Below are 24,059 nucleotides of genomic sequence, written 5' to 3'. Positions count from 1 at the left end.
GGTGACGGAGCTTCGATTTACTGTCTGTTTGATTTCAGTAGGAAGAAAAACAACTGCAGCACTTGACAAAGGCAGACTTTAAGAAAACACCCGAGCTGAAGTTTTTAGTTGACAGAGTGGTTTTTTTGTTGATCAGAAGCTGATCTATCGAACCTCTCGATTATTTTTTAATCATTTATAAAGTAAAAAGACGAATCAGAAAACTCATTTTTTTAATGTAATTTCTTTCGTTTTAAATCCTTTTCTTCTTGTTATTTGTAGTTTTTTTTCTTCATGGGAAATGGACAAAAAACATTTGGCCTATTTAAGAAGATTAGTTGAATAAAAGATTGTTAAAATCAGAATTTAATACAAGCATGATATTAATCAATGACTCGTCAGAATTCATCTTAAAACAGACAAATCATTTTAAGTTGAAGCTTCAGTTGATGCGTAAATACAAATAAATCTGACAAACATGAACACCCTCATAAAAATATCCTCCATCCGTCCTCTGCACCCGTCACTATGACCCGGTCTGGCGTCCCGTCCCTGGAGGTATAACGAGAGATCTCATGAAACGTGAGACGTGAGCTCTGTAAACACGCAGCAGACGGAAACGGGATTAAAAGCTTTGGCAAACTCAAAAACTTGAAGAATTGGATTAAAGACCGATTTAACAGCCAGCTGGATATGAAACGTTCTGGTCTCGTAGGACTTTAGAGATGCTGATTAAGTTTAGCTTTCTGACTTTTATTTTGAAAATCCGCTTCTAAAAGGGTTTGGGATTTAAGTCGTCTTTCGGCTGCTTCCACACTAGTTTGCTCTGAACTTCCTGAAAGCTTCCTGAAGTTTAAGTCTCATGACTGTACGCTGTCTATAGACTGGTATAGCCTCCGTCTGTGGTTGATGTGATTCTGTTGAACTTCACATAGCGTTGATATCAAGGCACGTTATCTCATTATAGCCTCGTATAACTCTGTTGCGTCATCCACCACTTCAGCTCCTCACGCCATGTCTTGGTGGGAGGAGCCTATCCCGAAATGTTTCCAAAAGGGGTCCGAGGTCTACGCTGAAGGACGAGCATACGATGTTGATTTGTAAAAATGAGTAGCAAGCCGGTGAACTGAACCTACAAAGAGGTGACAGTGAGTTGTGATTTGCGACATTCATACGACACACTTCTGTGTTTGAGTGTGCGGGAGTTGAACCTTCACCCTTTCGCTTGAAAAACCCCCCAAAAAAACCCCACTTGACAACAGAGTTTTTTCTCCCACAGCCTTTTTTCATTGCATAAGACGTTCACAGCAGCTCGTTCTCAAGTGAAACCAGCCATGCAAACACGTTGTGTTGGTGTTGAATCAATTTTAAATAGAACTGTGTCACAACAAAACAACGAGGAGGAGGAGGAGGAGGAGGAGGAGGAGGAGGAGGAGGAGGGGTGTCGTTTCCAGTCATCACACTCACATTTGTGTCTGATTAGAAGCATTCGGAGGAATCAGGAGGGAGTGGTGAGAAAATCTTTAAAAACAAGACTGGAAGGCGTTGGGATTCTCTACGAGTCAGTAAAGCGCTGCCTTTTCTCCGTGTGCGCGTCGGTTCCTCCCACGGATGGATGCAATACATAAATGAAACCAAAAGTCTCAGTAGGTGATTTTCTGTCAGCAGTAAGTCATTGATTTTCTGTCAGGCTGAGTCGAAACATTTTACAGTAATAAACACTGAATCATTTAAAGGTTTGTACCCTGCTTTAATCACTCACATAACCACACCTTGGATTCAGACTTCTTCATTTATTTGGACTTTTTCTCTCAATCGATGCTACAAAAACAAAAGATGATGTCGAGGCTGGCGGGGAATCATGGGAGTTCTCTCTGCTTCTCCCTCTCCTCTACAGCCATAAACTCAATGCACACATTTGATTTGTGTTTCCTCCCTTTGTCTGGTTTCTCTGATCGTCTTCACCTGAGTCGTTAGTCTCACCTGTGTGTGATTACTCCTCCTGTGTTCCTTCTTCTCTTGTTGTCACTTCGTCACGTTAACCTTCCTGTCGTCCCTGAGCCTCACGTGTGGATTCCTGTGTTTTTGCCTTTTTGTTGAAAATAAATATTTCGTTGGTTTTTTTTGCTGCAATTTTCTCCCAGTCCTCCTCCTTCAAATCCCTCTAAATTTATCGATCTATCATGCAACTTGTGGTACAAAATAAAAAGTACGTTTCGAATAATAACATGTTGAGAATAATGTGTTTTTGGAAACTGTTCAAAAAGCCTCTTTTTTTTTTCCTCCGGAAAATGCTAGTTATAGTTTTTGTATTTTCTGGCTTGAATTTCCCTCGTGATCAATAAAGTATCGATCTTTCTCTGTTTTTAGTTTCTATGAATGTGTCCTGCAGAGACAGGAGGAGTGTGTGTGTGTGTGTGTGTGTGTGTGTGTGAGAGAGAGAGAGAGAGAGAGCGAGTCTGGGGGGATTTTCTAACATGATAGCAGTTTAAAGGGCAGCGGTCTTAGATTTCACAAGCTGCTAAATTTAACGTGTAGCCTCCCATTAAGCTGTGAGGAGTCTGTGATGTGAGCTCCTCCGTCCACACACACACACACACCTCACACACACACACACCTTATACACACACACACACTTTATAACTCTGGAGCTGTGAAAACTCTCACATTTACAGGACGACAACTACAAGAGAAACACACGACAAGTTCACAAACATGAGAAACACACAACATGAGAAACACAACATGAGAAACACAACATGAGAAACACAACATGAGAAACACACGACATGAGAAACACAACATGAGAAACACAACATGAGAAACACAACATGAGAAACACAACATGAGAAACACACAACATGAGAAACACAACATGAGAAACACAACATGAGAAACACACAACATGAGAAACACAACATGAGAAACACAACATGAGAAACACACAACATGAGAAACACAACATGAGAAACACACAACATGAGAAACACAACATGAGAAACACACAACATGAGAAACACACAACATGAGAAACACACAACATGAGAAACACAACATGAGAAACATACAACATGAGAAACACACAACATGAGAAACACACAACATGAGAAACACAACATGAGAAACACACAACATGAGAAACACAACATGAGAAACACACAACATGAGAAACACACAACATGAGAAACACAACATGAGAAACACACAACATGAGAAACACACAACATGAGAAACACAACATGAGAAACACACAACATGAGAAACACACGACATGAGAAACACACAACATGAGAAACACAACATGAGAAACACACAACATGAGAAACACACAACATGAGAAAACACAACATGAGAAACACACAACATGAGAAACACAACATGAGAAACACACAACATGAGAAACACACAACATGAGAAACACACAACATGAGAAACACACAACATGAGAAACACAACATGAGAAACACAACATGAGAAACACACAACATGAGAAACACACAACATGAGAAACACACAACATGAGAAACACACGACATGAGAAACACACAACATGAGAAACACACGACATGAGAAACACAACATGAGAAACACAACATGAGAAACACACAACATGAGAAACACACAACATGAGAAAACACAACATGAGAAACACACAACATGAGAAACACACAACATGAGAAACACACAACATGAGAAAACACAACATGAGAAACACACAACATGAGAAACACAACATGAGAAACACAACATGAGAAACACACAACATGAGAAACACACACATGAGAAACACACAACATGAGAAACACACGACATGAGAAACACACAACATGAGAAACACACGACATGAGAAACACAACATGAGAAACACAACATGAGAAACACAACATGAGAAACACACAACATGAGAAACACACAACATGAGAAACACACAACATGAGAAACACACAACATGAGAAACACAACATGAGAAACACAACATGAGAACACACAACATGAGAAACACACAACATGAGAAACACACAACATGAGAAACACACGACATGAGAAACACACAACATGAGAAACACACAACATGAGAAACACACGACATGAGAAACACACGACATGAGAAACACAACATGAGAAACACACAACATGAGAAACACAACATGAGAAACACACAACATGAGAAACACAACATGAGAAACACACAACATGAGAAACACACGACATGAGAAACACACGACATGAGAAACACAACATGAGAAACACAACATGAGAAACACACAACATGAGAAACACACGACATGAGAAACACACGACATGAGAAACACAACATGAGAAACACAACATGAGAAACACACGACATGGAGAAACACACAACATGAGAAACACACGACATGAGAAACACAACATGAGAAACACAACATGAGAAACACACAACATGAGAAACACACAACATGAGAAACACAACATGAGAAACACAACATGAGAAACACAACATGAGAAACACAACATGAGAAACACACAACATGAGAAACACAACATGAGAAACACAACATGAGAAACACAACATGAGAAACACAACATGAGAAACACAACATGAGAAACACACAACATGAGAAACACAACATGAGAAACACAACATGAGAAACACAACATGAGAAACACAACATGAGAAACACACAACATGAGAAACACAACATGAGAAAGAAGAAAGTAAAATCAGTAAAATCCAAAAACGTGCTGAAAGTCAACGAATGCACAAAACACAAATACATGATTAACAGATACAAATGAAACTTTATTTAAACTGCACCTTTCAGACAAGTTCAGTCACAGTTCAAAGTGCAGAAAAAGTCAAAATGAAAATGTAGTTTGTAACAATCATCGACAGACAAAAAGAAGTTCAAAACATATGAAGGGAAAAAGTGAAGACGAGACTTAAAATCAGTAAAATCACATGAAGACACGAAAAAGGCTGAAAATAAAAAGACTGTCAAATAAAAGATTTAATAACAAATACAATGATGGAATAAGATCGAACCTTCATGTTTCTACATCCTGTTTGAGTGTAGCAGCTCGTTCATTCAACCTCTATTTATCCAGCAGAGACAACAACAACAACAACAACAACAACAACATGGAGTCACTACAGACACAACTCAATGACGGCTGAAATCTACTAACCCGAGGTTTCTTAGAAGCTAAATAAATTACAATGAATTTGTAAACACAAAAGTCTCAAATTTACTAAAAGCAAGCTTAAAAAAAAAAAAAAAGCAAATGCAGTAAATAAATTACATGCATGTAAAACAGTTTGAAACAGAGGGCTGGATCTAGTTAAAATCTAGTTTCTAAAATGTTTTTTAAAAAAAAAGTTAAAAAGTTTATAATTGTATCTCTGGAGTCAAACATTTCCTCATGTTTTGATCAGACGCATTAAATGACATTTATTATGAAAGAGCTTGAAAATGCTGAGACGAGGAAGCCAACAGAGGGAAGTGTAAAAACAACAATAATAATATCTGTGAACTACAAATGTGTTTTTAGATTCTGCAGATATCTGTGAGCTGATTAGAGTCACAAATACGTTGTTCTTAAAAAAATTGTAAAAGTGAGATTTTGATTTCTGGAAATGTTTTTGTTCGGAGCTTTATTGACGAGATTTCAAACTGGGAATTTGCAAAACTGGAAAAATAAAAAGATTTATGGAATTAAATGGTCGATTAAAATCCCTAAAAAGATTTGTTAATGAGTGGATGTTGACGGACCTTTTCTTATAGTTTAAATGAGGATTTGAGCTGTTTTGTTGTAAAAAAAAAAAAAAAAATTGGATGAAAATGGAATAAAACAGAAAGCAGGTCCCGGCAGCAAACAGCCGACTTCATGTTGGAAATAAAATGAAATGAAGAAAAAAGTGAAGTAGAGAGACGTTCACCTGACGGCTGGATTTAACTGCTTTTTTATTGTTTCCTTTTTGCGTCTGAGATTCACCTCAATGACCCACCCACCCCTCCACCCCTTCCCTAACACACACACACACACACACACACACACACACACACACACACACACACCCCTCAGAACATTGGTCACTGACACCACGGCCCCGCCCACGCAGTGACTCCTTTAAAAAGACACTCCACGCACAGGGAGTGGAAGTTTCACAGACTGCTCCTTTAAACACTCAGCGCTGCACACACACACACACACACACACACACACACACTCTGAGCTGATTTCCTAAAGCTCAGCCGACTTTGACAGGAGACGATCTGGACGGATCGCTGTCCTCTCTGTCTTCTGGCTCCCGTCACGCAGAGACTTTTTGTCAATTTGTGAGTCTTCAGTGGAACTTTTCCGGGGACTCTTCCTCGCCTTCGTCATCTCGTTTCTTGAGGGAATCTCCTGCAGGGGACGATGGATCTGTCCGACCTCCCCTTCCCTCTCTCCTCGGCGGATGACCTCTACGATGACCCCTGCTTCAGCACCGGCGACATGAACCTCTTCGACGACCTGGACACCCGGTTGATGCACGCCGGCCTGCTGAAGTCAGAGGACCATCTTCATCTTCATCTCCATCACCAACACAACCATCACGTTCCTAACAGGGAGGAGGAAGACGAGCATGTGCGGGCCCCCGGGGGCCTCCACCAGTCGGGGCACTGCCTGCTCTGGGCCTGCAAAGCCTGCAAGAGGAAGACGACGCACGAAGACCGGAGGAAAGCGGCGACCATGCGGGAAAGGCGACGACTCAGTAAGGTGAACGACGCCTTCGAGACGCTGAAGCGCTGCACGGCGGCGTCCAATCCCAACCAGCGGTTGCCCAAAGTGGAGATCCTGAGGAACGCCATCAGCTACATCGAGTCCCTGCAGGCGCTGCTGAGGACAGGCCGAGACGACAGCTTCTACCCGCTGCTCGAGCACTACAGTGGAGACTCGGACGCCTCCAGCCCCCACTCCAACTGCTCCGATGGCACGGTGAGAAGAACAGCTGAGCGCTTCATGCGGAGCTGCAGGAAATGTTTGGAATGTGTTCAGGATATTTATTTCAGACCTCAGTGGTAACGTTTGTTTTAAAGGGAATAAACCTTTCAAATCATTTGAAAAGTGTTCAATAAAAAAAATAATTCAACATCATTTTGACCTGAAACTTTTTAGCTGTCATGCAAGATTTAAAAAAAAAAACAGGAAAACTTTCATGGACTTTAATGTTGAACAAAAAAAAAAAAAAAAAAAAAAGTCAAATTCTGGACATAAAATGTTTTAAAAATGTCACAAAATGTTCCCTGCTTCATCTAACAACATTGTTCCTGCTAACAGAAAACGAGCGGCTAAATGTGTTTTCTTTGATTCTTATTTGCAGACGGATTTCAACTCTCCGTGTTCGACCAAGAGTGAAAACAGCGACGGCTCTTTCTGCAGCCGGACAGACGGTCAGTTTCTCATGCTCAGTCTTTTTCACATGACCATATCTCCCTTCTTAAAATCTCTTTAAATAGAAATATTACCCCCCTCCCTTTTTTGGGACTGATAACGTCATGTCTTCTAAAACTCAAAAAACACTTTTCGACTTAGGCAAAGTTGTCCCTCGGTTGTCCCCTGGCGTGCACTCACCCTGCTCCAGTCGGACTCGGAAGGAAAAAAATGAAAAGAAAAAGTAGACGTGCAGTTGAGTCTGTACAACACAGAACATATCTGCAACTTTACTGACTTTGTGACCAGTTTGGGTCATTTTAGTCAGAAATAGCGAGAGCTGAGAGTTGTGTACCTGCGTGCTCGTGCTCGTGCATGAAGGGTACCGTGCAGAAGCACATCTCTTCCAAGCATGCCAGGGCCGAGGACGCGTACCGTGCACGAGCACAGAACGCACTCACACCAGTCAGAACAACTGGACTTTAGGCTCAGAACGGATCGCTTAGCTTGAGTGCGTCCTTAAATCTGCTAGCCTATATCTGCTATCTATAGCTAACTCTTTCATGACTTGAGTCTCCTCCAGAATAACTCGGTCTAAAATAATGTGACTGATTCATCATAACCCCTCCGTCATCTATTACAGTTTCACTTCTCGTTTGATATGAAAATTAAAACTTGAAATTTCTGTTTCAGTCCGACCGTTGCCTCTTTTAATGTGACTCCTAAAACCATTTCTTATCCTTACAACTTCAACGTTTACGTTTTAAAGAGCTGAGCATTAACAACATTTCCTTTTTTTTTTTTTCCCTTCCTCACAGATTCCAAAAAACGATCGCTCATTTCCAGTTTGGACTGTTTGTCCAGCATCGTGGAGCGCATCAGCACGGACCCAGCCGTGGTCCCGCAGGGCGACAGCGTGGTCCCCCTGGGCCCCGGATCTCCTCTGAACAGCCCTGCAGGCTCCAGTCCGAACAGCATCTATGAGCCTCTCTGATCCCCCTTAAACAATGAACTCATGAAGACTTTCACCCCGAACGTTTGAGTCATTTTCTCTCGACTGCTCCAACCTGCTGATTTCACTTCAGAGAGGAAGTCTTTAAGCTGCAGAAATAAGAAGTGAGGACCATTTTGTACATCTTGTAAATATGACACATACACAAAGGTCGTTGGTGTTGACGTGTCTTTCGTTTGTTCGTACATTATTTATTAGTGAATGCCATTTTAATAAATATGTATATATTTCACTGTCCTCTCTCAAATGATTCAATGATTTCTCTCTGTCTGTTAAATTGATGCATTGAGCCTGTCAACAAACATAAGATTAACATTTCACTTTTAGTTCTGCTTTGAATCCCACTCTCTCTAAATGCTTCAGTAACTCAGGTTCAGGTGACTTTATTTGAACCCGTGGGTAGATTTGTTTGCAGCCAGCAAAATTGATAATCTACGTATAGGCCTACTATGGTTCCAAGATAAGGGAGAGACCCATAAGATCAACAAATTAAAAACAACAACTTGTTAATTTAGCCCAATGACAGCTGGGATGGACTCCAGCACCCTCTGACCACGAAGAGGAAAAGCAGTACAGATAATGAATGAATGGATGGATGGATGTAAAGAGAGGGATGATGGTAAACGTAGAAGCTGAGTGATGAATTATTCTGTGACGTTTTTGTCTGAAACTTTAATTTCTTTCGTAAAAAAAAACTGAAGATATTTTTCAAAATGTCTTTATTAAAGTTAAATTCATCCAGTAAACATTTTCACTCGAGCAGACTCAGACTGTTCCCAGTTGTTGCCTTTCTTCTTCTTCTGGGGCTGCTGGGTTTTTTTTTACGGGGTCTCAGTTGCTGTTTGTACCCGGGTTAGGCTGCCTCGGGCCCCGGGGTCACTCACGAGCCGCTCACTTCCTGCGGCGGCTGGCGGCTCCCTTCTTGCTGCTGCAGAGCGCAAAGAGCAACAACAGAGTCAGGGACTACCAGCTACTTTTGAGGCAACAGCGCCCTCATGTGTTCAGTCACAGAACTTTTGTTCTAAATCATGAACCTGAATGGACTCATGTCTCTTAAAAGTTTAGAGAATTTTATATTTACGATTATTCAATAAAAAAAACCCAATCTCTTAAAGTGAGCTGTAGTGAGGAAAAAAATCACCATGACAACCAATAAATGTAACTTTGACTTGATAAGAAGAAAAAAAACATAAATAAGATGGTGAGTACCGACTTCAGTATGAATACAGATTGCAGTAATTATATTCATACATTATTCAAACAGCTCCACGGTGTGTTTACTGGTGGACGCTACTTTCCTAAACTGGTTTTACCCTGCAGGCCTCCACATATTTTCAGACATATTTTGGATTTATACACAGCAACAAAATGAACGTGTGCAGAGTTTATGAACATCAATCAATCTTTATTTGTGTAGCGTCAATTCATAACAAGACGTGTATTTGAAATGATGAGGAGGGACTTACTGTTTCTGCAGCTCGTCAATACGATTTCTGAGAGAGATCACCTGGAGAAAACAAAAAAACATGTGTTAACCTGGACACCTTTCCATTGAGCTGCTTGTACATCATGAAATAAAACAAAACGAATGAATGAGTGCTGGATGATTCTCCCAAAGGAGTTAAAATGATCTGATTGTAAAACTTTCTGTCCCACCAGAGGAGAAACAATCAGGAGCTGAAAAACCCTGATGATGCTTCCTGATCTTGAGTGAATGCAGGTAGACACATTCAAAACAGAGTAAAGACACAAGCTTCGATCCAGAGTTTGAAATGGTGTCAGAGCAGCAGCGTGACCTCGCTGACCTCATATCTCTGTCTCTTGAGCGCCTCGTTGTGGTCGTATTTGATCTCCTCCAGGCTGTACAGCCACTCCCACAGCTCCTTCGCCTTTTCCCTGACAAACATGAAACAAAAAAACAAGAAACAAGCAGGCGGCTGAATGACTTCTCCCTGAAAGGTCTTCATACTGTGGTCGAAGAATCAAACAGAAAACAGCTTTAGTGTCCGACAAGTGAAGGCTGAAATGTGCCTCTGACCTGCGTGTTCAAATACACGCCATCAAATACACACAAGTCACACATTAAACACGCTAAGAACTCAACATACACGTCACATCCCCAGAAGCTTTTCTCACTTTTCTGGAAGTCAGCCGAGGAGCCTTTTGCACTTCCTGTTTGTAATGCACCCATAAAGGATGTTTGTGAGATCTGATAGGATTGTTTATTTATTGGGACAGGATTTCGTCCCATCTGTGACGGCGAGTTACCTCAGCTTGTCATCGCCGAAGTTGTCGATGTTCAGAGGTTTGCATCTCTCCGACAGCGTCTTCTTCTTCTTTTCTCGTTCGGTCTGCTTCTTGCCTCTCTTCTGCTCGATCTAGAGAAGAAGTGAGCGTGCGTTAAAGTCCGGGCCTTTCACTTCAAAGTAAAAAGAAAAACTGAACCCCTGCGTGCTAACAGTGGTACCCGCTGCAGGCTGCTGCTGTAGCCTGACCCCATGTTGCTCAGCGTCAACTTCTTCTTGGCCTCGTCCTCAGCCTTCCTGTGGGCGTCGGCCTCCTCCTTCCTCAGACGCTCGGCCTGCGGACCAATCAGAAAACTTGTAATCACCTGCTATGTATAAACGTTGCTCATTGTGTTCAGATATGAAACAAACGGCAAACTCTTAGGACGACTCTGCAGCCTCGAAGTTAGTAAGTAAAGTAAGTAAAGTCGTGTGCTGTGAATAGTTTCGGACAATAATCTGTGACAGTCCACCTCCCGCCTGGCTTGTCGCTCTTTATCCTTCTCAGCGCGAATCCTCTGCTGCTCTGCTCGCTCGGCACGACGCTTGTCCTGAAAAATCAAAAAACGACGACGCTGAACATCTTTAAATCTTTCCAAACAAACCTGAGCAGGAAAGTTTTTGGAATGAAATCTCACAATTCTGTCTTTGAGCCCGATGAGCTCCTCCTCCTCCTTCTTCCTGCACTCAAAGTGAGCGTCGATCAGCGACTGCAGCTCCACCAGATCTTTGTTCTGACGTTTCTTCTGAATGTCCTGCAGGAGGCGAGTGAGGCAGAGCACTTTGGTTTATTTCTACACACACACACACACACACACACACACACACTTCAACAACAAGGTTTGAAAGAGCTTCACATGACATTTTCCAAACACAGATTCACCTTCCATTATTTCATTCAGGATTCAAGGATGTGTTATCTCACCTGTCTGCACTCTGCTCGTGTCTATGAGCAGACAGGAGGTTTCCACTAAGCTACAGTTAGTTCACTGATTGCAGTCAGTGTTTAACGGCTCGGTGGTGACTGGGAGTTTCTCTTCGGGCTCGTCCTTTAACGTTTTTTGTCGGATTAGCTGCAGCAACTTTAAATTGTTTACCTGTAAAGTCTTAAATTCTCGCTGATTTCATTTAATGTAATAAATGTGCGAAATTAAAAAACCCTTTGTCCTCTGACTACTTATTATACAACAGCACAAAGGAACAAAAAGAAGCCTCTCTCTTCAACACCAGCCGCAGAAAAACAATAAAAAGTCACATGAAGTTTGTTAAGAGATTCATTTGGTTTTGTTCCTATAGTTAGAAATAAGATCATTATCTGACCGCAGGACAAAACACAGCGTCGTCTGACTGGAAGTGATTACACCAAATGTGTTGCATCTTTTAACCCCCAACATGTTTTAACCTTTATTAACCAGGAAGTGTCCAGGAAGAAGAAGAAGAAGAAGAAGAAGAAGAAGAAGAAGAAGAAGAAGATTAAATCCACTTAAATGAGGTTTCTGCATTTCTCTTTCCTCACAAACATAAAAAAAAATGGATGACGAGTATTTGCAGATTCATTTATATTCAACAAGCTCATTTCAAACCCTCGCAGCCTGGTTGTGTTGCCAAAAAACATCAAGAGGTCTGGGCCATGAAGATTTCATAAAGAGGGCAGTTTACTTCACACGGTTTATACACAGAAATGGAATAATCCTCATTCAGCCCCTCTGCTTAATGCTTCAGTCAACTCTTATTTGTTTGATGCTCTGTTGTTGCTCTTCTTTTGTCGGCACAGATATGAGGAGGATGAGTCTCGCTGTTTGTGACCGCGTGGTTTTACATACGAAAGGTGTTTTATAAATAAAGCTGTTTATCTTTTAGAAGCTGAAAATCAGATGGAGCCTTTGTGATTGTCTGTTTCTTTTTGTTCCTTTATTTAAAACGTCTTCATTTTTCTTCATTGTCGATGTGATGTGTGAAAAGAGTGTTAATGTGTAAAGCGCAGTGTCACTGTGAAAAACTGCCGACCTCAGGAAGAGTAGCTCGTCGCTATGTGGAAGCTAACGAGGATCCAAAACGAATAAACAAACAAAAAAAGTCTTATAAGGAAGAACTGCATGCATCTATGTTTTAATGAAAAATAAAATGAGTTGACTCACATCAAAGTCCACTTTCTCACCATCAGGGATCTTTGGAGCAGTGGGTCTGTTTAAGGAAAACAAAATAAACTTAGAATAAAAACAAAGATGTGAAAAGATGGATGAGAATGATGCAGCAGGTGATGAAAGTGCTCACTTGTACTTTGGCTTCTCCTCTTCGAGTTTTCAGCATCCAAACATAAAACAAGAGATCAGAGAGACAGTCAGTTAGAAACATAGTCATGGTGGGTGTTCACGGTCTGCTGGTTAATCAGGGGGGGGGGGGGGGGGTCCATTTGGACAGACTGAGATACATCTGAGGGCTGCAGGTTGGTTCACACCTCCAGTAGATAATATCATTTCAGTGAGTCTCAATACGGCAACACCTTTTTTTTTTTTTTTATATCACCAGGGGCCCGATTGCAGTGTGTTAGCCTCAGTTTGAAGTGCAGTGAGTACCTTTCTCCACCTGGCTTTTCTTTCTATCAAAGAAAGGTTAATTTGTTGTGAATTAGTACGTAAATCAAACCAACATCATCTGAGACATCTGAGGAGGGATGAGTACGGCGTGTGTCGTAAAAGTCCAAGTTTGGGACACACGTTCACTACGGGGAGTTGGAGGATGTCACTACTGTTAATCAGTGTGCAAGGTAACAACACAGCTACGATTTGAAACATAATAATCAAGTCTATGATTACTGATTAGCATTTTTTTTTTTTTTTTTTACAGGACCTTCAGAGTGAAAAGAAACCAAACAGACAACACGGGAGAAAAAAAACGCAGGCAAAGCGACAGCGACTCAGCAGGAAATACAAACTACCATCTTGATCTCCATCGTCCCCTGGCAGGACACATTCATGCAAAAAAGAGGAGAAGCAGAGATAAGCAGTGGGGCCTGAATCAGCATGACTCAGCATTTTTTTTTTTTTTAAAGTCTGCACCCTGGTCCTCAGCATCGTCTCTGTGGGACGGCAGACTGAAGCACACTTTGAATTCTGCCTTTCTCTCAGGGGAGATCATTGAAGTGACACATCTAAATAATGCATTCATGAAGGTCTCCCTGTTTGAAAGGTAAACAGACACTGGTCCAAATCAGAAGAACAGAGAAGAATTCAAGTGGACATACCTTCCTCTTCATAGGCGTCTGCATGCAGCAAGCGTCCAAAGCAAGAGCAGAACAGAAATCATTAGAGGTGACACTGGGCAGCTTGTTCCTGTCCTCTTTATGCTGCACACTTTATGAAGCACATTTACCAGTTTGGGTTTTTTTTTCTTAACGTCTTAATTTGTAGGCGGTGGCAGTCACAGCAGCAGTCCCACTTTATGAACGTATAGCGTGAAGGCAGCTCATAGCAGAGGGAGTTATTTGAATAGTTAACCTGGTCCAGGTTTCAGGATCATTGGGAACGTTGTTTAACAGTTCCTGCATCTCCTCAAAAGTTTGTGGTTCTCTCTAATCCTGCAGGTTAATCTCAGCAGTGTCAACCAATAAGTCTGACTCAAGGTTTATTTTTCTTTTTAGACTAATTTTTTTAAGCATTTATTGTCCAGACGGAGCAGTGGACAGAGTCGGAAATCAACAGGAAAAAACATGGCGGAAAGGAGCCACGAGTCAGATTGGAAATTCTGCCTACAGGCTCTGTAAATGTAACATGAACACTCACCACTAGGCCACCTGTGCCCCCTTATGCTCAAGCTTTCTGCCTGTTAAAAAGATGTGTTTCCACTGTTAGTGATTTTCTTCTTGTCATTAGACTTTTTTTGGATTTGGCACAACAGATATAAAGTGAGCTTAACTTGTTTTTACTTTAATTGTTTAATCATCTAAAACAAACGATTTGAGCAGGTTTAAAGTGAAGCCTGGGACTTCTGCAGTGACTCCATCTGTGTGACATCAGATTGATGTTTGCATCAGAACACCCCCAAGGTAAAAAAAAAAGCTTTAGAGCAGTTCGCCAATCTCACAAATGAGCTAAACATGGACATAAAGACAATAAACATGGACTGAAGGGCGGCAAAAACAGTTTTTACATGACTGAAATTACCCATCATCCATTGCTCCTCGGCCTTCAAGACTAACACGAAAAGGTTTGCAAAAAAAATGCAAACGACTAAATGAGACATAGAAAATGTATTGAAGGCAGCGGATGAGGCGAAGTAGCTTCTTCATGTAAAGGCAGCTGATTTTCTTTTTTCTCCCCTTCACTGTTTGAAACGACACAAGACACTGAGCCATAATGCTGCAAACAGGACAAAATGTTCGGCTCGGACTGCACGGCAGCTAACACTGATGGGGGATGTGATATCTATGAACATTTTATGAAGCAAAGCCCAAATGTTTGCTGTGGAGCACTTTGAAAAAACCCAAAAACAATCAGGTGTTTCGTGACTCCTCGAGGAGACTGAAAAACACCGAAGTGCACTTTAGTGTTCGGAAGTCTAAAGTGCAACACACACTGGCCTTGTCATGCCACGCTCATCTACCCAAGCCAGTGTGTGTTGGAGAGTCGTCGGCGTTGATGATGGGGAGTATGAAGTAATCCCGACGTTGATGATGCAGGTGCGCGCTCTTATATCTAAAAACAGGATCATACACTGGTGGTGTGTGTAGATCAAATATTGGCTGCAATGCTCTTCACACACAGTCTGCAGCAGCACAGCTGTGAACATTAAATTGGTTTGTCTGATCAGAAAACATGGAGAGAAAAAGAAGTGCACCATTATAACTGAAGTTATTTTTTGCCGCCTTTTGAATTAAAACAGATTCAGAGTATTTTTAGAGGTAAACTAGAGAATCACGTCGTCGTCAAATGTGAGAAATTGGATCGAGTCCTTTAGGTGGGGTGTGTTTTAAAGCATGTTGATCTGGTCTGAAGGGAGCGCTGAATGTCCTGCAGGAGAAGGGTGAGCGCAGTGCCCATGCCACGTACCTTCCTCGTCATGAACCACCCGCTGCACCTCTGGCTCTGGTTCTGGTTCTGGCTCTGGTTCGGGTTCAGGCTCTACCTCTGGCTCTGCCTCTACCTGGGCCTCCGCCTCAGGGGCTACTTCTACTTCTACTACCTCCTCCTGGGCTACGGGCACGCAGCATGCACCAAACCGCCGGGAAGAGGGAGGATGTCGGAGAAGGCCGTTAATGAAGACCACAGACATGACAGAGCCATTAGAAACCAAAAGTGAGAGATTACTGTAGTGACAGAGAGGATGGATGGATGAGCGAGGGACAGAGCTGCTGGAGAGAGAGAAACACATGATGATGAGAGAGAGAGAGAGTCAGTTGACCTTTCGCACAGAAGCCATATCGAACTGTTGAGGAGGTAAACTTCCTGAAGTGAACACAGTTGAGACAGCTCTCGACGATGTTTTGAAATTGGACTGCAGTACTCGTTTTAAACACTAGGGGTCAGAGTTACATACTGCTCCTTTAAAGTGACTCAGATGGGACGAAATAATTAAACTTGAAGTTTTGTTTTTTGCCTGTTGGTTCCTTTTTGAAGCCCTTTGGACATTTTCCAATGATTCGTGGATTACTTGCTCCAATTCCACATCAAGGTAGCGCTCCACCGCCACGGTTCTAAATATGGCCGTTGTGTGAATGAGGTCAATGACAGTTGTATTGATGTTTGACATTTACAGATGACAATGTAAACATGTCACATGCCAAGAAAATGAACGTGGGGAGAGGCCGAAAAAAAGCCCCATCACATTATTTTCTCAACCATGTGAATCAAGAGATCACCCAGTGTGTGAAAGTCACCCTTAACTTCAAAGTGTTTGACCGACAGCTGCAGGTTAGCTCGCACAGCTAGCTTCATCCCTTCCAAAAAATCTAATAAGATTCAAGAACGTAATCAGCTAAAACTTAGAATTAAAGCATGAACATCGATTTTAGATCAGACGAGGCAGCTTACATTTATCACCCGACATGAGGTTTCACAGTTTCCACTTTGCATTTCAGACATCCTGCTATGACTCAAACTACATCTGTAAAGGTGTCAGAAGTCAAACACTTTAACTTAAGCGTGAGATCAGGTAGCTGACAAATTAGTGCAATGGACAAGAGGTGTTAAACGTCGAATCGATTCAGTCGTCTTTACCTTCCTCCTCTTCAGTTTTGGAAGAACCAATCAGAAGGTGGGAAAGGGAGAAACATGGCGTTAATTCAAAATGTAACTTTTCTCCAGAAGTTGTGTTGTGATGGTCTTAAGATTATAAAAAAAATGTATAGATCACTGAACACGTGTTCAAATAAATGAACTCCAAACAGTAAACAGCAGAATTCATCACATGTTCATCAATGCAACCACTCGATTACTAAAACCAAATACAGGAGAACAGAGCTCATCGTTTTGGGTCAAAGTTAACCTCCAAGTCTGTCAACACAAATCCTCTCATGAGTAGAGAGGGAACAGTGAAGCTGAGCAATAAAGAAAAGAAGACTTTAAACCAGTGGCAGCTGGTGCATTGTTCTAGAAGGTCGGCAAATTCCTCACAGATGGACCAGGATGTTAATCTTTAGGGTTAGCACGATGCTAACACGTACTGGAAAATGACTTTGACTGGCTTCCAGAATTAACTCTGATCATTAGGAATGGGCTCTGTGACGGACCGTCGCTACCCCGCCCCTCGTCCAATGACAGCTGGGATCGGCTCCCGCCTCCCCGCGACCCGTACCAGGAAAAGTGGTAAAAATACAATGGATCATGTTTTTAACTTAACAAAACAAACATCTACTATGTTTCCTACTCTATAGAGACAGACTCATGCTAGTCTGGTCTGCTGCTCTGATCCATCCTTATAAACAGTAAATGTTCTGATCCAGTGACACTGCATGACTCGCTCTCTTGGGCCTTTTGTCCCTCTGCTGCCTCCTTTAGGATGGTTGTGTGTAATGCGGTCATGAGCGCATTTTTCCAACGTCCATCTCTCCAATGGAAGAGAAACAAATATGCAACTTGTAACACGAGACCAACCACAGCACTCGGATTGACGTCACCAATCAGAAGTAACTTTGATATAATTATTGCAGATTCTACAATTTAATCAATAACTACATACTGATTCTTTCTTTTGTGGGTTAGCAGTTAGCAGTAGCAACCTCTATTGACCAGCTGCCACTGATTTAAAATCAGACACAGAATCTGATTAGTGGCCCAGAAGCCCGAAACATAAATACAACTATACATTTTATTTTACTGTTTTCCTGTAATAAAAAAAAAATCCAACTTTTCTCTGTTGTTAAATCAAGATAAGCTTATTTTGTGAGGTAACAAATGTATTTGTCAAATAAAAAACCTTGTTATCATGAATAAACAGCACTGTAATTCAGAATTAACAAGATAAATAACCTTAAAAAAAACCCCTTAATTTAGTCATTATTGCAGGAAAATTGAAGTTCAGATAGACGTTCCATTATTAAAGTGATGATCTATTTCTTATTTTATAAAACTTGAATCAGGAGTGATTGTGACTTACCCTCCAGCTGATCCCTGTAACACCAAAGAAACAAACCATTACAAACACATCAGTCCGTTTTCAAAAAGATAAAACAGATGTAAACAACATGAAACCGCAGCGTGTGTACAAAGTGTCAGCGTGGGATTCACTTACACATCCTCAGTGTCAGACATGGTGACAGTAGACTTCACACCTGGGAGAAAAAGACAAAGAGCTCAGGGTGTCGACATGGTTCAAATCGTTGAACAGAGACTGTGTGGATATAAAAAGGGCAAAAGTTTGATCCCAACAGAGACAGCCGTCCTGCTGCAGAAATACCAACAACTCCCCCCCCCCGGTGCGAAGTATTAAATATGGAGCTGTGGTTTTAATTTTGAAGCCATAGCTAGCAGACATGATCCTGGTAGACGTGGAGCTATAGTCAGTAAATATTGAGATATAGATTTTAAATATGAAGCAACTGCCTATAAGAAGCGAGAGAGAGAAGCGTTTGCTAATTTAAAGCTACGTTAAAAAAATAAAAAAGCTGCTTGTAACCTGTAGTGATTTGAGTCGATAGCTCCTAAATACAAAGCGGCACACATTGTGTTTCATTAATTTGATTAATACACTCAAATGTTTAGGATCGTTTAGGTTATAAAAAAAATAGAAGAAAGAGAAATTTCATTCTTTCTTCTTTTGAGGGAAACAAAAAAATCCTCTGGGACATCGTCATCATTTATTTATTTAAATCCTCAGAAAAGAGAGAGAAGACTTATTCGCATCGGTGCAGAGGTGCAGACAAACGATGGAGGAGAGGCAAGATGGAATAGAGGTTTCGAGAAATCAAGAATAAAACAGGAAGTTGTCTTGTTTCAGTTCTGAATCTAAATATCTCAGTTCTTCCATCCCTGGTCTCCGGCCTCTTATGAGATGATAAAGTTGCAGCATGTTGAGTCTGTCCTCACTGAAGCATTATCACACTCTGTTTACTCAGCTGGTCACGAAGTGTGATCTGCTTTACAGGGTTTTTTCTTTTCTTTTCACAATCCAAACCGCTAAATATAAAACCTCATTATCACTTATGTCATAAGAGCCATTTTTAGCTGGCAGAACATTTAATACTTCTTGTTCCTGAATCGGTGCACGCGCTCACTTTGACTCTTCACATTTGTGGCGGTCTGCGGACCACCCACACTCAGCGCCGATGACTCAGAGGTGATTCAACATTTATGTTTTAGTCCCTCCACTCCAACAAAACCCTCTATGTTCAACCCCGTAAATACTTCTGAGGTAACACTCTAAATAAAGGTCGCCATATTCACCGTTAACTAGTTGCCTATTAGCGTTAGCGGGCGTGTTTGGCGGACGTGCCAAAAAATGTGACAAGTCAACTTTTAAACGAGACCTGACAACTTATCATCTCACAATGGAGGCTTCATCATGGCTGCTGTAATGAGACCTGTCCATCCCGACATGTTTGAGCCACCAGAGTCAGAATCAGACGCTCAAGCGCTCGTTGCTTTTATAGCGTTGAAGCGCTAAGGGGGTCGGATAATGCTAAAGAAGCCCAGTGTATCATCGAGCTCCGCTTTTCGGGGTAGATTTTGACCAACCTGAGTCTAAAAGTGATGATAAAAAAACATTAGAAGGGCCTAAAAAGTTGTACGCATGTTTACAGCTGCTGATTGCAACATGTGCGTAAAATGTGTTTAGAGCTTAAATTGCCATTTTTCTTTACGCTCCCTTAAAGGCGGCACACTGAGACTACTTTTCAACCAGAAACAATAAGCCTGCTGTACTGAGTTCAACACCAGCCTTTCACAGTTCATAAAATAAGATTCCTTTTACTTTATAAGGAAAATTCCTCTTTAACCAGCCGGAGTGTGAAAATGTTCCCGCAGGCCTTTAAAGCTCAGCTGAAGCCTGAAAAATCATCCTTTATAAAGTCCAAACTGAAGATCTGTTGGATTCAACGTGTGAGGATTTCTGCTCTTTGTCCAGTATATTCTATATACGACTGATTTGATAAATATAAAGTGTCTTTGGATGACTCCTTCACACTTAGCTGTGGGCACAGCTGCAGAGGACTCGAGGATTAGTCCTGGATCAGATTTCTCCCCATCAGCTGAGGAACGGTGTCCAAATAGCTGCTTTAATCCCCCCCGGCTCGGCCCGGTCCGACCCGGCCCGGCGGGGGGATCTCTGCAGTCATGCAGCCAATCAGCATCCCTGTCCAACAAACGAGCTCTTTGATCGACTCACAGCTGACAGCGACCTCACCTCTGTGTGTCCAGCGTTCGCTCAGTACATACCGACACTTCAGCACTCAGTATATTTAGTGGAAGGCCTCTTCATTTCTTCAGTGCGAGAGCTCGGGATGCTGAGAAGTGTTTCTGAGCCTTTTCATGAAACTAAAACTCGGCACTGAAACTGAAAGACTGAATGAACAGGTGACACCGCGGAGGAACGTCACATCCCGAGCCAATCAAAAAAATCAGATATAGTCTGAGGCACGAGTGGAATTAATAGACCGATCACATCAGTCAGACATACTGAGACAAAGTGGAGGCTGCACAGAGGATGCGCTTTCTGCCTCTGAGAGTAAACCGACCTTCCGCATCATCGCCATCTCAAACCTCCCCGTCTTTAATCCCGTCGGCTTGGTTTGAAGGTCAGCCGTGACGGTGTGTCAGTTTAAAGTTCAACAGGCTGACAAGACGCTTCTTTTACATGAAACTATCTTTAACAAAAAAAAACAAAAAACTACACACATAAAGAGAAAAACGAGCGAACGGATGAAGTGAAGAGAAGAATCTGCTTGTGTTAAAGCAGCGCCATGATGAGTGTGAACATGCGTCTCATGTTTTTAACATTTACTAAAAAATAATTAAGGCAAATTCGCCAGCTAGATTTGCTAGTTTCCTTCTGGAGACATAATGTAAGAATACAGGACAAACTTCAGTGTGAATTGGGCTTCAAGCTTTTAGTCTATTAGTTAAAACATTTAGGGGCACCGGAGCGCAGCAGATTATTCCTCTAAATTGTTTTTGGGAGATTTGGATTTCACGGACCCTTCCCAGAGGATTTCCAAAATTACAGACTTACAGATCTTATGACAATTCAGTGAGTCACAGTCTATTAAATGCTTTGCAAAAATTGGAAGTACACCTTAACGCATGAGAGTGACTGGACTAATTTAAGACTCTGCATTGGAAAAACAGTTGGACACAAAATAAAGCGATGGGACATGTACGAATGAGATGTCTTGAAGCGCTGCATGTCCTGAAGAATAAGCTCAGAAATGGAAATGAAAGTGCGAAAGGTTGCTTATTTGGAAGTAGATCTTCAGAGAGCGACTGCACTCATTTAAGACAGTGTGTGGAAAAAAACTATCAGAGACCGAATTAAAGGAAATTGAAAACATACGAGGTAGATGTCCTTTAGGATCAGATCAGAGGTTGAACATCAGAGAATGTGAAATGCAAATGTCTTAACTTCACACATTCACTTACTTCCCTCTGAATTTTTCACTTAGTGATAATTTATGTTCCTTTAAAGGCTCACATGTGTAACATGTCATTTTTATTTTGAAAGCTAATGACCTGATTACACAAAGTGACATTTTTATGGACCTGTAAAATGGATCTGGTCCGAAGAAACTGGAGCCCTGCTCCTTAGACAGACTGTTAACAACCCCCGAACATAAACTACACACGTCTGACATGCGGCAGAACGTGTCCGTCTGTCTCGTCTTCGCCTCCTGAGGTTTCACTGTGTGACACACACTTTGCTCTCTCTTATATCACACCTGAGAATTTGCTCTCCTGCAGCACACTAACACAGTAAAAACAACAAACCAGCAGCTCGTTGTCTTGGAGGGAGAAACAGAGACAGAAACATGTAGTTTAATATCGACAAGGTGTTTTTTCTGCAACATGTGTGTGTGTGTGTGTGTGTGTGTGTGTGTGTGTGTCAGCGGGGGTCTTACCTTAGAAGGGACAAGAAGCTCCTCTGGCGATGAAGATGGAGGTCTGTAAGTATCTTCAGGCTCGGCTCAGAGAATAAGTCCTTGTGTTATGCTGATACTTGAGCTCATCAGGCCCTTATTGGCTGCAGGATGACAGTGAGGTGTGTGTGTGTATGTGTGTGTGTGTTGTATGTATGTTTATGTTAGGAATAGATGGGGGAGGGGGAGGAGGAGGAGGGTGGCGGACAGTCATGACCCTGGAGAAGGAGATGGATGAAATACTGCGGATGGAAGAGGAGGGCTCAGGTTTAGGAAAGGAGCAGCTGAGAAGCTTCTGTTGCTAAATTTACAGTGAAGGCTGAGAGAGCGAGGGGGGTTACACATCCGCCTGGCATCCAGACAATGGAGGGAAAGTGTGTGTGTGTGGGGATGTTTGTGTGTGTGCCAATTCATCAACCAGTCAGTCAGTCAGACAACCAGTCAGGCACAATAAAAGAGCTGAACAAAAAGAGAATATAGTTTAGATAAAAAATACATAAAAGAAAGTTAACTTACAAGAGTTCAATGATGGTTTTGGCTCTCTACATGAAATTCCCAGCACAAATACCTGTTAAAAATATTAGTCTGTGGCCTAGCGGATATGTCCTGCACCCCAATGTAAATAGGCCACGTTGCAGTGGTTATGGGATTGAACCCGACCTCTGCCCTTTGCTGCATGTCATCCCTTTCTCTCGTCACTCTCTCAGCTGTCCTGTCCAATAAAAGCAAAAAGGACCCCGAAAAAAAATAAATAAAAAAAACACTTAATGCAGCGAGCAAAAAAGTGGTTACACAAGGAACCACCAACAACAGGTGAATGGATAAAAGTCGTAAAGGAAATGCATCACGTGGAAAAAGACTCAGCCAGTGGCATTCCCGCGATGAAAAGGGAAACTCAATGAACTGGTGTAAAGTCACAACACAACTCTCTTCTGTTTAGTTTCAATCATTAGTTTATTTGAATCAAAAAATAAAACATTTGTTGCAGAAGAGATTCTTTAGCTAACGTGCTAATTTCCATCTGATGTTCCTGCAGATGATGGCGAGCTGTCATGATGTCAAACTGATAATAATGTGATGATGTCACGTTATACACTTGAACCAAAGCAGGGTTAAAGAGGAGAGACTGTTTCTCCTGACAGGGTCAGAAACATCACCCCCTGATGGATGCTCATGTTGCTAATTGATTGCTAACATGCAAACCCTTAACAACTTTGAATGTTAGTATGGATGACGCGCTCGTCTGCTGCTGTTAACTTGCTCGTTAACAATGTGGAGTATTTGGATTTTGTTGTTAATTGATTAGTTGAAACACTGCCGAGTTGATTACAGCCTGCTAAACTATCAACAGTTTATAAGAGGGGCCGGCGCCGACCCAGAGCCCTCCCTGCACACAGCCCTGATAGGTGAATCGATTCTTCTTCTGCTAGTGGCTGAAGTGCTGCTGCTCACTGGTTGCACCGCACTGCCTCTAGTGGTTGAAAGCTTAACTGCATGATTAGTATTTGATCAGAAAAAAAAAAAAGTTTGAAAGTCGGAGCCAAAACAGAATATCATAAATCACAAAACTTTTCCTCAAAGCCGCAGATAGCTGCAACACGCCTGAACTTCTGTTCTTGAGCGCTTAACAGTGCAACCAGAACTTGTTACAGAACCCGGCCTGGATCCTCCAGAATATTTGAGATGTCTTGACTGATAGCAGGGATCATCCCGTTCGAGGCTCACTGCTTTAAGCTGCCTCATAAAAATACATTTCCCAAGTTGTTACGAGGTAAAGTGACACTTTGAAGGACACCTATTCATGGGAGGACACGCTAACAGC

The 24,059-nt window shown here is 41.8% G+C and overlaps 2 protein-coding genes across 4 annotated transcripts; one reads left to right on the top strand and one right to left on the bottom strand.

Moving 5' to 3' along the window:
- Positions 1-6,082: 6,082 nt before the first annotated feature.
- Positions 6,083-8,591, top strand: LOC306821501 (myoblast determination protein 1 homolog). The gene is made up of 3 exons (XM_079339967.1): positions 6,083-6,942; positions 7,328-7,397; positions 8,196-8,591. The coding sequence occupies exons 1-3, from the start codon at positions 6,382-6,384 to the stop codon at positions 8,369-8,371; spliced, it is 807 nt and encodes a 268-aa protein (XP_079196093.1). The 5' UTR covers positions 6,083-6,381; the 3' UTR covers positions 8,372-8,591.
- A 500-nt stretch (positions 8,592-9,091) lies between these two features.
- LOC306821634 (troponin T, fast skeletal muscle isoforms-like) lies at positions 9,092-16,898 on the bottom strand. Of its 3 annotated transcripts, XM_079340173.1 has the most exons (12): positions 15,723-16,898; positions 13,919-13,936; positions 13,613-13,633; positions 12,949-12,967; positions 12,813-12,858; positions 11,313-11,429; positions 11,148-11,225; positions 10,857-10,970; positions 10,658-10,767; positions 10,195-10,285; positions 9,856-9,896; positions 9,092-9,317 (listed from the first exon to the last, which is right to left on the bottom strand). In XM_079340173.1, exons 1-12 carry the CDS (start codon positions 16,042-16,044, stop codon positions 9,281-9,283), a joined length of 1,014 nt encoding a protein of 337 aa, XP_079196299.1. In that variant the 5' UTR covers positions 16,045-16,898; the 3' UTR covers positions 9,092-9,280. The 3 variants fall into 3 exon arrangements, with proteins under 3 accessions (XP_079196299.1, XP_079196300.1, XP_079196301.1); XM_079340174.1 differs by lacking the exon at positions 13,613-13,633 and having other exon boundaries at positions 15,723-16,896; XM_079340175.1 differs by lacking the exons at positions 13,613-13,633; positions 13,919-13,936.
- Between the last annotated feature and the right edge of the window lie 7,161 nt (positions 16,899-24,059).

This window comes from Symphodus melops, assembly GCF_947650265.1.
Source record: "Symphodus melops genome assembly, chromosome: 3".
In the NCBI taxonomy this organism is placed as follows: domain Eukaryota; kingdom Metazoa; phylum Chordata; class Actinopteri; order Labriformes; family Labridae; genus Symphodus; species Symphodus melops.
Note: the sequence above shows the minus strand (reverse complement) of the source record. Positions and strands in the feature narration are given on the sequence as shown.

Excerpts from the sequence above, each read along its gene's own strand:
- LOC306821501 (XM_079339967.1), top strand. The coding sequence starts at position 6,382 with ATGGATCTGTCCGACCTCCCCTTCCCTCTCTCCTCGGCGGATGACCTC. Across the intron at positions 6,943-7,327 it reads CCAACTGCTCCGATGGCACG|ACGGATTTCAACTCTCCGTG; the intron begins GTGAGAAGAACA and ends TCTTATTTGCAG. Across the intron at positions 7,398-8,195 it reads TTTCTGCAGCCGGACAGACG|ATTCCAAAAAACGATCGCTC; the intron begins GTCAGTTTCTCA and ends CCTTCCTCACAG.
- LOC306821634 (XM_079340173.1), bottom strand. The coding sequence starts at position 16,044 with ATGTGTTTCTCTCTCTCCAGCAGCTCTGTCCCTCGCTCATCCATCCAT. Across the intron at positions 10,971-11,147 it reads AGCGACAAGCCAGGCGGGAG|GCCGAGCGTCTGAGGAAGGA; the intron begins GTGGACTGTCAC and ends ATTGGTCCGCAG. Across the intron at positions 9,897-10,194 it reads TCAAGAGACAGAGATATGAG|GTGATCTCTCTCAGAAATCG; the intron begins GTCAGCGAGGTC and ends TGTTTTCTCCAG.